The sequence below is a fragment of the Mesoplodon densirostris genome, chromosome 3 (assembly GCF_025265405.1).
Source record: "Mesoplodon densirostris isolate mMesDen1 chromosome 3, mMesDen1 primary haplotype, whole genome shotgun sequence".
NCBI classification, from domain to species: Eukaryota; Metazoa; Chordata; class Mammalia; order Artiodactyla; family Ziphiidae; genus Mesoplodon; species Mesoplodon densirostris.
In genome coordinates this window covers 122,409,323-122,428,390 of record NC_082663.1, presented here as the reverse complement: position 1 = coordinate 122,428,390, position 19,068 = coordinate 122,409,323, and the positions used below count along the sequence as shown (strand labels likewise).

At 41.5% G+C, this 19,068-nt stretch overlaps 1 protein-coding gene across 3 annotated transcripts in view; it reads right to left on the bottom strand.

The window, feature by feature from the left end:
* ARHGAP26 (Rho GTPase activating protein 26) overlaps positions 1-19,068 on the bottom strand; it is a 494,532-nt gene that overhangs the window by 175,432 nt on the left and 300,032 nt on the right. For all 3 annotated transcript variants that reach the window (XM_060093555.1, XM_060093556.1, XM_060093557.1), the window contains 3 exons: positions 10,164-10,251; positions 8,735-8,793; positions 6,892-6,997 (listed from right to left, as the gene is read on the bottom strand). In XM_060093555.1, the coding sequence (XP_059949538.1) occupies positions 6,892-6,997; positions 8,735-8,793; positions 10,164-10,251 (253 nt within the window). The remainder of the gene's footprint in view (positions 1-6,891; positions 6,998-8,734; positions 8,794-10,163; positions 10,252-19,068) is intronic.

The window sequence follows — 19,068 nt, the reverse complement described above, 5'->3', positions numbered from 1 at the left end:
TTGGGATCAGCAGACAGATAGGTCAAGGGCTGAACACCCTAATGTCTACCCCATGGCCAGGCACAACAGGGACTACTAGGAACTAGGCAAACTGAAGAAGGCATGCCCAGGGGGATACGGTGTAGCCCTCACTTACTTCCAGCCAATTGCTAGCAAGGAGATCTGAAGTTTTCCAAGTAAAATGACCCCTGTTAAAAATGTTGGAAACCTGTCCAAATTTTTAAAACAGCAATGTGGGGGACAACAATACCAAATCGAGTACGTGTGTGGGCTGCTCTGGCTAGAGGCCCTTGTTTGCAACCTTTAGGTAAGACACAAAGATAAAGGAAGACAGACTGCCTGTCCCCCGGGAGCTTATGATCTAGTAGGAGTGAGAAGATACATACCTTGTAAACTGTCCCACAGGTGGAATATGACACACGTTGAAAGACAGGAATAGGCAAAGGCTATGGGAGTTGAGGAAAGCAAGAGGGCACCTGAGGCAGAAAGGATTCTTGTAGGCAGTGGCATTGGAGCTGAGGCTGAAGAATGAAGTAGACTTTGGCAGGCAGAAGGTGGGGAGGGGCCATTCCAAACAGAGGGGAAAAAAAAAAAAGAGAGGGAGCGGGGAAGAGGATAGTTGAGAGATGGTTAAGAGATGCTTCATGCTTCTACCCAGCAAATACTCATGCGCGTCCACTGTGCACCATGCAGTAGGGATGCAGTGTGATCTTGAGGGACACAGACAAGGCTGCAAAGTCTGAAAGGGCCCAGTCTGGAGAAGGTCCTGGAGGCCATATCCAGAGTTCTGTCTTAAGAGCAAGGGGAAAGCTGCCTTCAACGTTTTTTTAAGCAGGGGAATCACAAGTTGGGATCCGCAGTGTTCCAAGTTCCCCAACTACAGAGCATGCATTCTGCGGCCTGGCAGGGAGCCAGAGCTCCACCAGCTAGAGCAAGCCAGCAAGAGGCCTTTGCAAACAGTCTGGGGAAGAGATGATGACAGCTCAGACTAGGGACATAGTGATGGACACGGAGGAAAGTGGACAGATTCAAAAGATAGTGAGGGGTTAAAATCACCAGAACTATCGGTCCAGGGTAGGAGTCAGTGAGGTAGAAGCCAAATGGACCTGGAGAATGTGGTCAACGTGTCTCTGGGGGGCTATCAGGCCACAACACCCATGGCCTGGCAGCCAAGCAATTCTGTGCCGGCAGCTGTGGGTGTCTAGTGGTTACTAGAGAAAAGAAAGGTTCCGAAGCCAGGGTGTATGGCCGAGGGAAAGCTTCCAGAGAAGTTCACCGGAGCTTTCCATCTTAGAAAGACATCATCTCAAAAGTACTGTTTTCTTTTAAATGTGCTTTGTAAAATTCCATGGCTATTTTGTTTGGACTACTCTTGATGGCAAGGAAATAAGGAGCGCTTCTCGTATGTTCAACAGCTCTCCAGTAAGCTAAATCTTATCGTCTAGACTTGGGATGGAGGAAGAAGGAATAGTAGAGTATCTATAAGATATATGCTAATGCCAAGTAGTCACCTCCTTTTATTTTGACCCTTTCTTGAGAACTTTAAGGGATGCTGGTTAACTACCAGGGCCCATCCCCCTTGGTGCCAAAGCCTAGCAATGATTTTTTTTTTTTTTTAATAACCACAGGCATCTTTACATGAACCCAATTCACTCTGCATCTAGATCATTAAGGAAATGTGAATACGTCCTTCCTGACTTGCAGGGATGCCTGGAAGTACTCAAACTCCAGTCACAGGAAGGAGAAAACAGCCAAGCCACTGGATGTTCAACCATGGATAACTTACAGCAATGGAGTCTACATATTATTTTGATAAGGTCTCACTTGTATGCCAAGCATTTGCCCCACAATATTTCTTCCTGACCCTTGCAATCTATAGAATTTTGTCCTTTTGGGAAAGTCACATGAAACAGATTATCCAAATAAACATTAAGCAATTGGGTAGTGAAAAGAACAATAGAGAATCAGCAAGTGGCAATGGGACTAAAGTTGATTTTGCCCTCTTCATTTCTCTCTCTCACCCTCCATCCCCACAAGTCTTGGTATTTCAGGATATATGTGCCCACATGGCAGGTGTATTCATCTCCCCTCCCAAATTGGCCTTCTTGTCCCACATGTCCTGATCGAGTTAGCACACCATGCAAAGATCATTCAAGAGACTTAATACTCTTTGTTAAATGTTATTTTACCTGGATTACTTGCAGTAGGCACTATGGGTTGCCTACTCAGAGCCCTGCTTTATATGGGTATCCATGCCTCCCACAAATGACCCAGGTAAATCCTGTTTGGGGTAAAAAATCACAGTGGTCCCATTCCCTTTGCTAGTGAATGCTTCAAACCAATGAGATGTGATAGGAAGTCTATTGGAGAACTTCTGGGAAAAGTATCATCACATCTCTTAAAAAGAGACTCAGAGAAGAAATACAGTTACCCCTGAACCATACTTCTACACAGTTGCAAATCCTAATATAACTTTACAGTTGGCCCTTCATATCCATGGTTCTGCATCCATGGATTCAACCATATTGCATTATGCATATAAACAGTGCATATTTAGTGAAAAAAAAAAACACCATGTATAAGTGGACACCCACAGTGCAAACCCATGCTGCTTAGGGATCAACTGTAATACCTTTCTGCCCTGGACAACCGCTCATGTGCAGATATGCAACACAACATCTTATGATCCTGAAAGGAGTTAGCCAACACAGTGAAGCTGGCTGTGAGCAGGACCGTGGAAATAACACAAGTACTTCATGAGCCAAGAAATTAACCAACCCTCAGGACTGATTTTGTGTAATGACACAACAGATTCCCTTATTGTTTAAGCCACTATGAATTGGATTTTCTGTTTCTTGCAGCCCAAAGCTTCTAAAATGATACAATTCTTCTTTGGAGAAGCAAGAAAAGGGCTCTGGCTTCCTGACAACACCAGGCAACAAAGGAGTAGTTGCTTCAAAAAAGAAAAGAGACTAAGATTTATTTCTCAGTAAGTGTTTCGGGAAAACCAGCTGTGAAAAGGTATTGTTAATAGCCATTCCGGATGTGTGAAGAGCTCTTTGAAATCCTCCCATGCAGCATAAACACTGTAATAAAGTTCCAATGAGCCACTGTGAATGGTATGTGTGGGGATATACAACGTACTTGGAGTCATAATAGTATGCAAACATTGGGGAGCTACCACGAAATTAGTCTTTATTACTCATCTACCCTTATTTCCTTCTACAATTATAAGATGGGGAATTTTTTTCTTTTTTTGCCCCCTTTCTATCTGATGATAACACAGGCTCACGTGATTGGAAGGGAAGGCACAAAACCAGGTTCAGAGATGTTGAATGATTTCCACAAGGTCCCAAAGCCAGCTGGGGGCAATTTTCTTTATTATTAAAAATGCTTTGTGTGTGATTTTAAAACAAAGTCATTTGCTGAACACTCAATTTAATGAAAGGCGAATAATTGTAGAGACATGGGAAATCACAAGAGATTTTTTAAAGTAATTTAATTTTGCAAATAAAATCTTTTTTGAACTCACTGCTTTGAGTTTCTTCTTCCCTATTTCTAATAACCTCCTAAATTCCAATCCATTCCTCTCAATACCATTTCTCCCTCCTAGAGAATCCCTGCAGATGGCCCATTCTCTAGGCCAGTGGTTCTCAAAAGACGGTTTGCCTGGGAAGTAAATTAAAAATGCAGAGTCCCAGGCAGAGTCCAATTCAGCAGATCAAGGCGGGGGCCCAGCAATGTAAATGTCAATGCAAACAAGCACCCCAGGTGAGTGTAACCATCCTTTGAGGCACATGACTCCAGACAGTATACTAGATTCCAGGTTCCAAATAGAAAGCATCTAATTTTCATAGTAGATTTAAGCTGGGACAACAAAAATATGTGCAGAGCTGCCTATAATTTTTATGTTCCCTCTGAGGTCTGAAACAAATCCAAGAGCTCTGTGATTTGGATGTACCCTGGTAATCATTTGCGTGGAGGTCTGGAGTTTTTATTCTTTCCCCTCTGAATGCATTTCTACTTGGGATTAGATATAAAATGTCTTAACTCTTCCTCCACAGCTAAAGGAAATCAATTTTGTAAAGTGTTTTAAAAGAGTACTTTAAAAAATACACAAAATATCTTCCCTTTGAACCAGATGCCTGGGATGTACAGGGCAAACACAGTAAGTAATGAGAGAAGTAAACACCAGGTTTTCCAGTAGAACCAACCCTGAAACCAAAACTTAGGAAGGAAGCTGACCATTAAGTAAGTAGACCAGAGGAACAATAGCTCAGGCATATCCTTGGGTAAGTCTGAACCTGAGAAAACAGGAATGAAACAGACAAACCCCTTGTCCCAAGTTAACTTTCTCTTCCTGTTCGATTTTAAAATAGGACAGTGCTGTAAATGAGAATAGAGAGTTTACGTAGAATCTCAGAACTCCTCTGGGTGCCAAAACATTTTTTCAAACTGAAGTAAATACTCCTTACTGGATTCAGCAGTGCTCATTTATACTCATCTCCTCCAGGACATTTTAAATCTAGAGGCTCCAGAGACCAAGAACACAGCACGCTGATAACAGGGGTCTGTGTGTTCTACCATCACAACCAACTCACATTACAGCCATGAGAGCTTGTCTATATGTAGACTTCTTAATGATCACATGAACAAAGAAATGTCACTTAACCTCACAGAACCAAAGAAAATCACTGGTAAGTATCAAAGATAACACACAATGCTCCAGAAATGCTATAAAATAAATACTCCAGCAACAAAATTGGTTTAAATTCTTTAGAAGGCAAAAAGTCAAGGCCACAGCTTTAACATGCACATTCCAGCTGTACTTCTCTTTGGCTTAGGGACAAAGACTGAACTTCATGGGGTTGGGAGAGAAGAGGGTGGAACCAGAGGGAGAAAGTGAAGCATCCACCAGGAGATGAACAGGTTCATTGGTCCAATACCCACCTTAAGGGTTTTGGATTTTTTATTTCTATTTCTTTTTCTTTAGGATGCCTAACAATCCTCAGGGCTTTTTTTTTTTTTTTTTCCTTTTTGCGGTATGCGGGCCTCTCACTGTTGTGGCCTCCCCCGTTGCGGAGCACAGGCTCCGGACGCGCAGGCTCCGGACGCGCAGGCCCAGCGGCCATGGCTCACGGGCCCAGCCGCTCCGCGGCACATGGGATCCCCCCAGACCGGGGCACGAACCCGCACCCCCTGCATCGGCAGGCGGACTCTCAACCACTTGCGCCACCAGGGAGGCCCCTCAGGGCATTTTTAAAATGGGAAGATTCAGTTCTGGCTTTACTGGATCACCAATGACTCTTGTTCTCTCTCAGTCCAATTAAGCTCTCATCACACTGCACAGCCTGAACAGCCCGACTGCCCTCAGCTGCTTCCTATTCCTTCTCTAGCTGCTCCCAGAAGCCATGGAGGCCTCACTAAGACCCAGTGGCCATTAAACAGTCAGGAGCATCGCCACACATGCTTGGCTGGAAGATGTACCTGGAACTTCCTCTGTTTTGGTGCAGGCCCTTCAAGAGTGCAACTAAGATCTAAGCCAGCTTTCCTGTTTCACAAATGCCTGACTGGGTTTGTGTGGACTAGGCACCACACCGTCATTTCAGAGCATCTGGAGTTACTTTTTAAAGCCCAGTTCCCATTATTTTAAACACACTCATCAGGATTCTTTGACATTTGGGGGGGAGGTGCATATACTCCTTGAAAATTTGCATGTTCTCAGCTACACTTAATTGTTTCTAAACATGCAGTTCAGAGATGGCATGGCAAGAAAAAATATGTGACCTGGAATGGAGCAACCCTTTACTCAGCCTAACTGCTTCTCACCAGCATGCAAAACTCTTGCTCCTTCATCATTAAGACCTATGGAAATCTTTATGGTAACATCTATACTCTCTCTCCAAAATATCAAGTGATTGGCAGAAACATGAAAACAAATCATAATCTCCCTCGGCAGAGTATCAAATAATCCCAAAGACATGACTTAATGCCAGAACAAAGTGTGGGTAAGAGCTGAAATTATAACACGCCAGTTCCACAGCATGTAGAGTTTAACAATTTAGGTTAACTGTTATAGTCTGTCTTTTCTTATGCGCTAGTCTCCAATAAAGAACATCCATCAAAGTTAAGAGAAGGTTAGAACATACACACATGTAGTGCCTGATACAGCAAGGGGTATCAGCAAGGCCAATCCAAAGCAGCTCAGGCAACAGTAAATACACAAAAAATCCAAACCATTCCAAGAGTATAAATATCCCTAGCAGGAAAATCAGGCCCCCACTGACTTTCTTTGATTCTCCTCTATTCTTTATACTTCTTCAAAGGCTTTAATACACGTAACATTTAAAATCAATGACATTATAGAGAAGGGGGAGCCTACTACCCATATCTGACAGATGAAGAAACTAAGGAATCGAGGGGTCAGTGGCTTGTCCAGGGCTAGTTAAGTGGCTTGTTAAGAACAGAATCAACTCCAGAAGCCAGGCCTCTTTATTCCAAATCCAAGGTCTGTAAACTTGTAACATATTCCTGTTTGCTCTTAATCATCACAAGAACATGTAACTCCTGAAAAATCTGTTTGGTGATCTGGTATCATGGAGGACACACTCCTACTGGCCTTGATCATCACAAGAACACAAACCCCCCTGCAAACTCTGCCTGGTGGCCTGGTGGCATGGGCACCTCCCCAGCCTCCACTGCAAAGCCCATCTGCCATGTGCTGCTGTTACCCACTGCAGTTAATATTTCCCACATTTCTTTCCTGAGCCTCCAGCATACCTGATGCAACAGTGGGAGAAGGAAACATAAGCAGAACTGAGACCAGCTTTAGTGCTAAGATAAGAACTTTCTAGGGCTGAGAGAAAGGCCAGCAATCAGTCTTAAACCTACTTTGCCAAGTGGTTCATGAGCAGCTGTAACATCTGCCTGTTTTTCTCTGGGAGCCGATGAACAAGGCTGTGGATTTCAGAGACCCGTGACTCCTGGTTCTCCAGCTCTGTGAAGGAAGGAGGGAGGCGATACTGGATCAGGGTCACAGTTAACTCAGTTTACAAGACAAAAATAAGAGGAAACCAAATATTGGGAACAAGAGACTGAGGATTTCTCAGAGGTATAAGATCCTGTTCGGTGTACTTGTGACTAGACTGACTAGATCTAAAAGTGCTTTTAATGCTGCTTTCCGTAACAGAGTTCATTAAGAAACATGACTGATCTCACTTAAAAAAATCAGAAATTACCTTCTGAGACCAACAGGCATCAAAAAGTTGAGGTTCTCAGCAAGGGACTTCTAGCAAGTCAGTTAACACTTCTGGGCCTCCATTTTCCCTTCTAGCCAGTGCTTAACACGGTGATAGGTATGTGGCTGGTGCCCAATAAATGTTTGTTAAATAAACACGTGAACGAGCAACTATGAAAAAAAAATGACCGTCAAAAAGTTCACGCCAAAATGATAATGTGATGAAATGGAGCCAGTCAACTGCATACTTGGAGCAGGAACAAACTCGGGAGCAGCTGGCTATACAGAGTGGCAGCTTCGTTTCAAGGAAGGAAGGAACTTTATGCACTCGTCAAGGGATAAGCAAATTGTACGTGAACAGCCTTGCAAGGGTCTCAAATATCAAACTAACACCTCGAGACAGCATCAAAGACTTCAAGGGAAATATCCAGTCATGCTCAAGTCACGTGTGACAACCAGCCGGGAGAAGCAAGGAATGGCAGATAAAGTGAGGAAATGTTTCTGCCAACCTATACTCTAAATCATGGGCTGTCACGTTCTCTTGGTTGAACTTGGGTACGTGGCTCCGTTTCTCTGGGAAATACATTGACGGCACTCATCACACCTATTTATAGGACTGAGGTGAGGTTTAATTAGAGAATGGTTGCTATGGGTTTGGAATTTCTCAGAGAAAGAAATCACATAAACAGCATCTTCACTTCCAGCTTTCTCCCAGGTCTTTCTCCTGCTTTACGGGGACAGCTATGTGTGGATAAGGCCACCATAACAGAGGTACTCCTAAATTAGGCCAGTAGTAGCTACCAGGGTAAACAAACTCTGACGGCTTAAAGGAAACAGGGAGAGGCACAGGCTATGCACATAATAGCAGGATGGGGATTCATGCCAGACTTAAATCTGATAGAGAATCTTACTGCCCCTTACAGGTGGCCTGCCCCACATAGACAGAGTCCAGTATACTTAGGGTGGCTTGCACCTAAACCCTATGTATTTTAATACCAGTAATATGATGCTCAGGGCTTAGATGATATAGCTGAAGAATGATCAGAAGCTATAAATGCAAGCCATGATGGAAAGAGGACTGGGAAATTATATAAATGGTGCCAGATTCAGGGAAATACGTCCAATGCTCAATTTAGGTAATGGGCAGAGTCTGATTCATTCCGAAAAATGCTACTCCAGGGCTGGAAAAAATCCAAGGAGTTAGAACTCCAATAATCAAAATTAGAAAGGCAAACTTGCTTTTCTCACCTCTCCGTCACCCCCAAACTCACTCCTGAAGTTTCTCCCCTCAACTGTAAATTCAACGTGCTAACAAGGCCCTCAGCAATCTGACTTGGTTTCGCTTTTATTCTGTGACAGTCTCATGAGTGTTTATGTGGGTAGTTTACATGCAGAATACGAGGGATTAGGTAATACTTATTTTGGGACACTGACTGTTCTCTGAAATAGAAAAATCTATTCCTTTCCCCTTAAAACTGTGGTGAAAAGAAAACTTACTTGCTGCTTTGATGAAACTTCTTTGAAACTGGTACATCATGAGTGGTCCTGGAAGCATTCTGAAATAAAAGGATACACACTCGTCAGCTTAATGAAAACAATCCTATTCTCGCTACCTAGCAGCCTAGAGGCGGCCAGACTGTATTACATTTCTCAAAGACAAAGATCACAGGCAAACAACAGCAACTCAGTTTAGCCAACTTAGTTTCCCTTCTGAAAGGGTCCTGAGATTTCACCTGAAATGTTCATTCTTTCTACTTTTTAAGGGAATGGATACAACTTATGTCTCATAGAGTCACAACCAGAAAAGTGCTAATGCAAAAGTCTAGCATAAACTGAGAGATTTCCTTTTCAGTCAGTGACTCGCCCTCCACAAGAGCATTTTAAGATGTGTCTGAGAAACAGGCAACTAACCCAACATTTGCGATCACCTGCTCTTATACTCTTCTCTTCCTGGCATCTTAGTCACTTCATCTGGATACACTATGCAAGACTTTTGTAGGTGTTTTTGTGGCAAATTCACTATGGAGTGTTGCTCCAGAATGCCAAAGGGCTAGAACCCTTAATATTAGGCATGATACAATCAAATTTTATCTGCTATTTAAAATATATTTATATTTTATACTTATTGTCCATTAGCTAATCAATATCAACATGCACAAATAAGTACCAAATACAAACCTCTACCATTTGGTTTTGTGTAAACTACAATGGTAGTATTTGGGATATGAATATGTTTTATGAATATGTTTAACTGTAAACTTGAGGTTTTTTTACTTATAGTCTAACTGATAAGCTTCTCAACAGACGATCCATGATTCTTGGTTCAGATTTTATTTTATTCTCATCGGATCCCCTGATTCAACTCTTAGTCATCACTTGCATGACATCTCACTCTTGACTCCAAGAGCCTTCCAGCAATTCCCCAACAGCCAATAAAACCTGCATCACCAATACCTTTTCTGTGGCTTTCAAGCCAACTAAATCTTGACAGACCTGTACAAATGCTTATACAATTCGTGATTATAGTTCTCCTCTTTGTTTAAGACTAGACCCCCACTCTCCTGCGTGTATGTAATCACGCATTCTCAACAGAATAGGATATGCAATTCCTTGTTTTTTTAGCAGATTATTCGGGGATTGCAAGGAATTCCACATTTGAGGTTCTGTTAAAGGCTAATCGTCATAGTGGCTTCTCAGAAAGAGCAAAGCTTCCTAAATCACTCATGGCACCACTGCACAATGGCAACCCATCAACTAGGGATGATTTATAATCGGTTTGACCAGCTGAGCTAATTGCAGCCACACATAAGCTGTTTCCACATCTCAAACACCCACCCAACAGCTCTCTGGAGGCTGAAAATAAAACTTTCTTCCTGATTGCATGATAACAAGCTGGCACCATGCCCCACAAATGCAAAGTCCCTACCTTAGGTAGGTTTTCAAAGCACTAGTGATGGTCTTTATCTCCCACTCGGCACAGATATCCGTTTCTGTTTCAGAAGCTGTTTTGGGGTCTAAAATGAAGAAAAGACAATGGGTAAAACAGAGCAGAAAATACAGCTAAAAAACAAGCATACATAAAACCATTCAACCTCCGTACTAAACAAAGAAATCCAAAGTAAAAAAGGACACCTATTTTTTCCTCATTAAATTAGAAAAATGTTTAAAAATCCAAATATCTACTGCTGGCAAAAATGCAATGAAACTGATCCTCTAAGAAACTGCTGGAGGCAGATGAGATAAATGCAACAGATCTGAAAAGCAATTTGGCAATATGTATCAAGTCCTAAAAAGGTTTATACACTTTGAAGCAGTAATCCCACTTCTCACAACCCATCCTCAGGAAATAAGATAAGGCATGAGAAAGTTACACACATCCCAAATGTTCAACATACACTGCTCTTGATAACAGCAGAACAATTTTTTGTGTTTTTTTTGAGCAGAACAAATTTTAAAAGAACAACCTAAACAGCCCATAACAGAATGATTAAGTTCATCATGGTATATTCCTGATGGAATATCATGTTGCATTTACATGATAATGATAACTATATAGCAAAATGGAAAATGCCTGAATTATCATGTAATGTCAAGCAAAAAAAATTAAAAAAAGATTTAAAAGTTTGTGAGAAACTCAATTGAACAAAGGCTGAAAGGAAATACTCTACAATGAAAAGAGTGGTGAGGTTAGAGTGGTAGAATTGTGGTTTTTATATTTTCTAAACTATGACTTGATTCCATTACTTACTATTTTAAATTTCCCTAAACCAAGACGTGCAACAAAACCACCATAATGATATCAACTCCTGATCATTTATTTCTTCCTTTGTTTCCTCTTGTGTGGACTTCCAAACAAATGTGTGTATTTCAGATAAATGTGTAATGTAAAGGAAGAAATAATCCTTGCAGTCTTTCTGAGCGGCACACAGGCAGGCAAGAGTACGAGGCAGAGGCTGAAACTGTTTCACAAACCAGAAGACCTCCGTCTTCTGGCTGGCCAGGTGGTTGGAAGTAGAGTCTCCCAGGGCATTGAAGGGGGAATCCAGCTTCTGGCGATGTGCCTCCCAGCTCCCGTTCCTCTTTTCAGCTGGGCTGCTACCCTTTTCTCACACCTACTCAGAGGAGGCCCCACCCTTCCAGGGGTGGGGAATGAGATGTCTCTGGACCCCGGGACTGGTTCAGGGTGGTCCAAGACTGGGCAGCATGAAATCCAGGACTTTTCCAGGACAGGGGAAAAGACACCTACTGTCTCCTGCTGTGCTTACACTGGGAGGTTATACTGCTGCTCTAGGTGCCACAGCGTGAAGCGTGAGACGAGAGCCTGACAGACACAGCCAAGGTGAGAGAGGCAGAGAGAGCAGGTCTGGGTGACATGGTTTGAGCCCTTGCGTCTTGCCATGCCTTTTTAGTCACGTAAGCCAATAAATTCCCTTTTTCCTTAAGCTAGTTGAGGTCAGGTTTTCTGTTTTTTATAATTCAGAGGTCTAAATGATATAGTAGAGACAGCCACCAGACTGTCTCTTTCTGGAGAGTCTCTGAGAAGAAAGAGGTTCCTTCTGCAGGGCCCACAGCCTTTCAGCTGGGAAGGGGAGTGAGTCACAGGTGGGCACAATACATTTTCTATTAACTGGGAAAGAACCCACTTTCATCCTAGTAGGAAGAGGCCAAATAATCATGAATGGCTTAAGGATTTAGGCCCTAATCCCCAAGTAAGGACACAAATCCAGATGGTACCTACTGCTCTCAGTGTGTTCCCCTAACACACAATGCAAGATGAGAGGATAGGGCCCTGGTTCAATAAGTGTTTGGCTCCTAATGGCAGCATGGCTGTTTGTTTGCAGGTGATCCTGGGCAATAATGAAGCCTGTCTTGTCATATGAAACAAACAAGAAAGAACCTAAAGAGCATGATTTTATTTCTAGGGCCATAGAATTGTAAACTCCAGAGTTCAATCACAGCAAATTTCTGAAAAGTAACAAAGTATGGTTTTCCAAATATCCAAAACCTCTCCAGCTTTAATTCTTTTCTTGCTTTGCCATCTCCCACTCCTTTAATGATTTCTTCCTGTGGAAGTGTATGTACCAAAAAACTTTGCTTAGTGTGACCTTTTCCCCTCTGCATCTCCAAGAAGCATGGAGAGCTGCCATAGTTTGTGGTTCCTGGACATGAGACAAATGTTACTGTACATTTTTCTGTGGAACAAACCAACTGCTACCCAAGAAGAGTGAACAGGACACTAAACAAGCAGGAGTTGGCAGGTCTGGGAGTTGTGAACTGTTCCATGAACCACATTTAGCAAACTAATGCTTAGCTTCCACTTATTCAGGCTCTGTAACCATAGAAATACTGTACAACATTACAGAGAGGAGAGTCAAATTACAGCCCGGCTAAAGGGGTTTTTATAGCACTGATGAGGCAAGGTTCATAACTTAAACACGTCCATTTTAATTAATTTAATGTCCAAACTAAATTGAATACAGCCTCCCAAGCTACCCCTTTTTCAGAAACTGTTGCCAATTGCCATCCTTCCCTATCGATGCTCCCTTCACTTACAGAAGCTTCCTGGCATATGATGCAGAGACATATTTGACAATTTTCTTCAGAACTCAGTACATATCTCCTAACCAGGTCACTTGACCATTGTGGACTTAGTAACACTGACCAGAGCTAGAGGAGCAGTCCAATGTACACAAAGGTATCATGCGGATACAGTGAAATGAGTGCATTTCCTCTGTAAGCTATTCCACGTGAATTCAGAAAAACAGGAGATGTGGACTGGAAGTGGTGGTTACAAGGGAAAGTAGTCTTAGAAATGTCACACTGGATCAGACAAGACCCAGGTCCACTGTTGTACTCCTGACAGAGACACTAAGGACCTTCTGGAGGAAGGGATTAGGAAAGTTGCCTGTGTACTCCTACTCTCCTAATGACACACTATAATGTATCAAAATTAAAGTTGATGTGCCCTGAACCAAGATGGCAGAGTAGAAGGACGTGCTCTCACTCCCTCTTGTGAGAACACCAGAATCACAACTAGCTGCTGGACAATCACTGACAGGAGGACACTGGAACTCACCAAAAAAGAAACCCCACATCCAAAGACAAAGGATGGTAGGAGGGGCGCAATCACAGTAAAATCAAATCCCATAACTGTTGGGTGGGTGACCAACAGACTGGAGAACACTTATGCCACAAAAGGCCACCCACTGGAGTGAAGGTTCTGAGCCCCACGTCAGGATTCCCAACCTGGGGGTCTGGCAATGGGAGGAGGAATTCCTAGAGAATCAGACTTTGAAGGCTAGTGGGATTTGATTGCAGGACTTTGACAGGACTGGGGGAAACAGAGACTCAACTCTTGGAGGGCACACACAAAGTAGTGTGCACATCGGGACACAGAGGAATGAGCAGTGACCCCAAGGGAGACTGAACCAGACCTACCTGCTAGTGCTGGAGCGTCTCCTGCAGAGGCAGTGGGTGGCTGCAGCTCACCATAGGGACTAGGACACTGGCAGCAGAATTTCTGGGAAGTACTCCTTGGTGTGAGCCCTCCCAGAGTCCGCCATTAGCCCCACCGAAGAGCCCAGGTAGGCTCCAGTGTTGGGTTGCCTTGAGCCAACAACCAACAGGGAGGGAACCCAGCCCCACCCATCAGAAGTCAAGCGGATTGAAGTTTAACTGAGCTCTGCCCACCAGAGCAACACCCAGCTCTACCCACTACCGATTGCTACCATCAGGAAACTTGCAAAAGCCTCTTAGGTAGCCGCATCCACAAGAAGGCAGACAGCAGAAGCAAGAAGAACTACAATCCTGCACCCTGTGGAATGAAAACCACAGTCACAGAAAGACAGACAAGATGAAAAGGCACAGGGCTATCTACCAGATGAAGGAACAAGATAAAACCCAGGAAAGGTCTTCTCTCGTGGTGCAGTGGTTGAGAGTCCACCTGCCGATGCAGGGGACACGGGTTCACACCCAGGTCCAGGAAGATCCCACATGCTGCAGAGTGGCTAGGCCCGTGAGCCATGGCCACTGAGCCTGCACGTCCAGAGCCTGTGCTCTGCAACGGGAGAGGCCACAACAGTGAGAAGCCCGTGTACTGCAAAAAAACCCCCCAAAACAAAAAACAAAACCCAGGAAAAACAACTAAATGAAGTGGAGATAGGCAACTTTCCAGAAAAAGAATTCAGAATAATGATAGTGAAAATGATCCAGGACCTCGGAAAAAGAATGGAGGCAAAGATCGAGAAGATGCAAATGTTTAAGAAAGACCTAGAAGAATTAAAGAAGAAACAAACAGAGATGAAGAATACAATAACTGAAATGAAAACTACACTAGAAGGAATCAATAGCAGAATAACTGAGGCAGAAAAACGGAGAAGTGACCTGGAAGACAGAATGGTGGAATTCACTGCCGCAGAACAGAATAAAGAAAAAAGAATGAAAAGAAATGAAGACAGCTTAAGAGACCTCTGGGACAACATTAAACACAACAACATTCGCATTATAGGGGACCCAGAAGGAGAAGAGAGAGAGAAAGGACCCGAGAAAATATTTGAAGAGATGATAGTCGAAAACTCCCCTAACATGGGGAAGGAAATAGCCACCCTAGTCCAGGAAGTGCAGAGAGTCCCATACAGGATAAACCCAAGGAGAAACACACCGAGACACATAGTAATCAAACTGGAAAAATTAAACACAAAGAAAAGTTATTGAAAGCAGCCAGGGAAAAACGACAAATAACACACAAGGGAACTCCCATAAAGTTAACAGCTGATTTCTCAGCAGAAACTCTACAAGCCAGAAGGGAGTGGCATGATATACTTAAAGTGATGAAAGGGAAGAAACTAAAACCAAGATTACTCTACCCAGCAAGGATCTCAATCAGACTCGATGGAGAAATCAAAAGCTTTACAGAAAAGCAAAAGCTAAGAGAATTCAGCACCACCAAACCAGCTCTACAACAAATGCTAAAGGAACTTCTCTAAGTGAGAAACACAAGAGAAGAAAAGGACCTACAAAAACAAACCCAAGACAATTAAGAAAACGGTCATAGGAACATACATATCGATAATTACCTTAAACGTGAATGGATTAAATGCTCCAACCAAAAGACACAGGCTTGCTGAATGGAGACAAAAACAAGACCCACATATATGCTATCTACAACAGAACGACTTCAGACCTAGGAACACATAGAGACTGAAAGTGAGGGGATGGAAAAAGATATTCCATGCAAATGAAAATCAAAAGAAAGCTGGAGTAGCAATACTCATATCAGATAAAATAGACTTTAAAACAAAGAATGTTACAAGAGACAAGGAAGGACACTACATAATGATCAAGGGATCAATGCAAGAAGAAGATATAACAATTATAAATATATATGCACGCAAAATAGGATCACCTCAATACATAAGGCAACTGCTAACAGCTATAAAAGAGGAAACCGACAGTAACACAATAATAGTGGGAGACTTTAACACCTCACTTACACCAATGGACAGATCATCCAAAATGAAAATAAATAAGGAAACAGCTGCTTTAAATGACACAATAGACGAGATAGATTTAAATGATATTTATAGGACAATCCATCCAAAAACAGCAGATTACACTTTCTTCTCAAGTGTGCATGGAACATTATCCAGGATAGATGACATCTTGGGTCACAAATCAAGCCCCAATAAATTTAAGAAAATTGAAATCATATCAAGCATCTTTTCTGACCACAACACTATAACAGTAGATATCAATTACAGGAAAAAACCTGTAAAAAACAGAAACACATACAGGCTAAACAATATGTTACTAAATAACCAAGCGATCACTGAAGAAATCAAAGAGGAAATCAAAAAATACCTAGAGACAAATTACAGTGAAAACACAATGATCCAAAACCTATGGGATGCAACAAAAGCAGTTCTAAGAGGGAAGTTTATAGCTATACAAGCCTACCTCAAGAAACAAGAAAAATCTCAAATAAACAATCTAACCTTACACCTAAAGGATTTGAGAAAGAAGAACAAACAAATCCCAAAGTTAGTAGAAGGAAAGAAATCATAAAGATCAGAGCAGAAATAAATGAAATAGAAACAAAGAAAACAATAGCAAAGATCAATAAAACTAAAAGCTGATTCTTGGAGAAGATAAACAGAATTGATAAACCACTAGCCAGACTCATCAAGAAAAAGAGGGAGAGGACTCAAATCAATAAAATTAGAAATGAAAAAGGAGAAGTTACAACAGACACCGCAGAAATACAAAGCATCCTAAGAGACTACGACAAGCAACTCTATGCCAATAAAATGGACAACCTGGAAGAAATGGACAAATTCTTGGAAAGGTATAAGCTTCCAAGACTGAACCAGGAAGAAATAGAAAATATGAACAGACCAATCACAAGTAATGAAATTGAAACTGTGATTAAAATTCTTCCAACAAACAAAAGTCCAGGAGCAGATGGCTTCACAGGTGAATTCTATCAAACATTTAGAGAAGAGCTAACACCCATCCTCCTCAAACTCTTCCAAAAAATTGCCGAGGAAGGAAAACTCCCAAACTCATTCTATGAGGCCACCATCACCCTGATACCAAAACCAGACAAAGATACTACAAAAAAAGAAAATTATAGACCAATATCACTGATGAATATAGGTGCAAAAATCCTCAACAAAATACTAGCAAACAGAATCCAACAGCACATTAAAAGGATCATACACTATGATCTAGTGGGATTTATCCCAGGGATTCAAGGATTCTTTAATATATGCAAATTAATCAATGTGATACACCATATTAAGAAAATGAAGAATAAAAACCATTCGATTACCTCAATAGATACAGAAAAAGCTTTTTACAAAATTCAACACCCATTTATGATAAAAACTCTCCAGAAAGTGGGCATAGAGGGAACCTACCTCAACATAATAAAGGCCATATACGACAAACCCACAGCAAACATCATTCTCAATGGTGAAAAACTGAAAGCATTTCCTCTAAGATCAGGAACAACACAAGGATGTCCACTCTCACCACTATTATTCAACATAGTTTTGGAAGCCCTAGCCATGGCAATCAGAGAAGAAAAAGAAATAAAAGGAATACAAATTGGAAAAGAAGTAAAACTGTCACTGTTTGCAGATGACATGGTACTATGCATAGAGAATCCTAAAGATGCCACCAGAAAACTACTAGAGCTAATCAATGAATTTGGTAAAGTTGCAGGATGCAAAATTAATGCACAGAAATCTCTTGCATTTTATACACTAATGATCAAAAACCTGAAAGAGAAATTAAGGAAACACTCCCATTTACCATTGCAACAAAAAGAATAAAATACCTAGGAATAAAGCTACCTAGGGAGACAAAAGACCTGCATGCAGAAAACTATAAGATACTGATGAAAGAAATTAAAGATGACACCAACAGATGGAGAGATATACCATGTTCTCAGATTGGAACAATCAATAATGTGTAAATGACTATACTACCCAAAGCAATCTACAGATTCAATGCAATCGCTATCAAACTACCAATGGCATTTTTTACAGAACTAGAATAAAATATCTTAAAATGTGTATGGAGACACAAAAGACCCCGAATAACCAAAGCAGTCTTGAGGGAAAGAAACAGAGCTGGAGGAATCAGACTCCCTGACTTCAGACTATACTACAAAGCTACAGCAATCAAGACAATATGGTACTGGCACAAAAACAGAAACATAGATCAATGGAACAAGATAGAAAGCCCAGAGATAAACCCACGCACATATGGTCAACTAATCTATGACAAAGGAGGCAACAATATGCAATTGAGAAAAGACAGTCTCTTTAATAAGTGGTGCTGGGAAAACTGGACTGCTACATGTAAAAGAATGAAATTAGAACACTCCCTAACACCATACACAAAAATACACTCAAAATAGATTAGAGACCTAAATGTAAGACTGGACAGTATAAAACTCTTAGAGGAAAACACAGGAAGAACAATCTTTGACATAAATTACAGCAAGATCTTTTTTGATCCACCTCTTATAGTAATGTAAATAAAAACAAAAATAAACAAATGGGATGTAATGAAACTTCAAAGCTTTTGCACAGCAAAGGAAACCATAAACAAGACAAAAAGACAACCCTGAGAATGGGAGAAAATATTTGCGAATGAATCAACAGACAAAGGATTAATCTCCAAAATATATACACAGCTCATGCAGCTCAATATTAAAAAGACAAACAACCCAATCCAAAAATGGCAGAAGACCTAAATAGACATTTCTCCAAAGAAGACAAACAGATGGCCAAGAAGCACATGAAAAGATGCTCAACATCACTAATTATTAGAGAAATGCAAATCAAAACTACAATGAGGTATCACCTCACACCAGTTAGAATGGGCATCATCAGAAAATCTACAAACAACAAATGCTGGAGAGGTTGTGGAGAAAAGGGAACCCTCTTGCACTGTTGTGGAAATGTAAATTAATACAGCCACTATAGAGAACAGTACGGAGGTTCCTTAAAAAGCTAAAAATAAAATTACCATATGATCCAGCAATCCCACTACTGGGCATATACCCAGAGAAAACCATAATTCAAAATGACACATGCACCCCAATATTCATTGCAGTACTATTTACAACAGCCAGGTCATGGAAGCCACCTTAATGCCCATCGACAGATGAATGGATAAAGAAGATGTGGTAAATATATACAATGGAATATTACTCAGCGATAAAAAGGAACGAAATTGGGTCACGTGTTGAGATGCGGATGGATCTGTAGACTGTCCTACAGAGTGAACTAAGAAAGAGAAAAACAAATATCGTATATTAA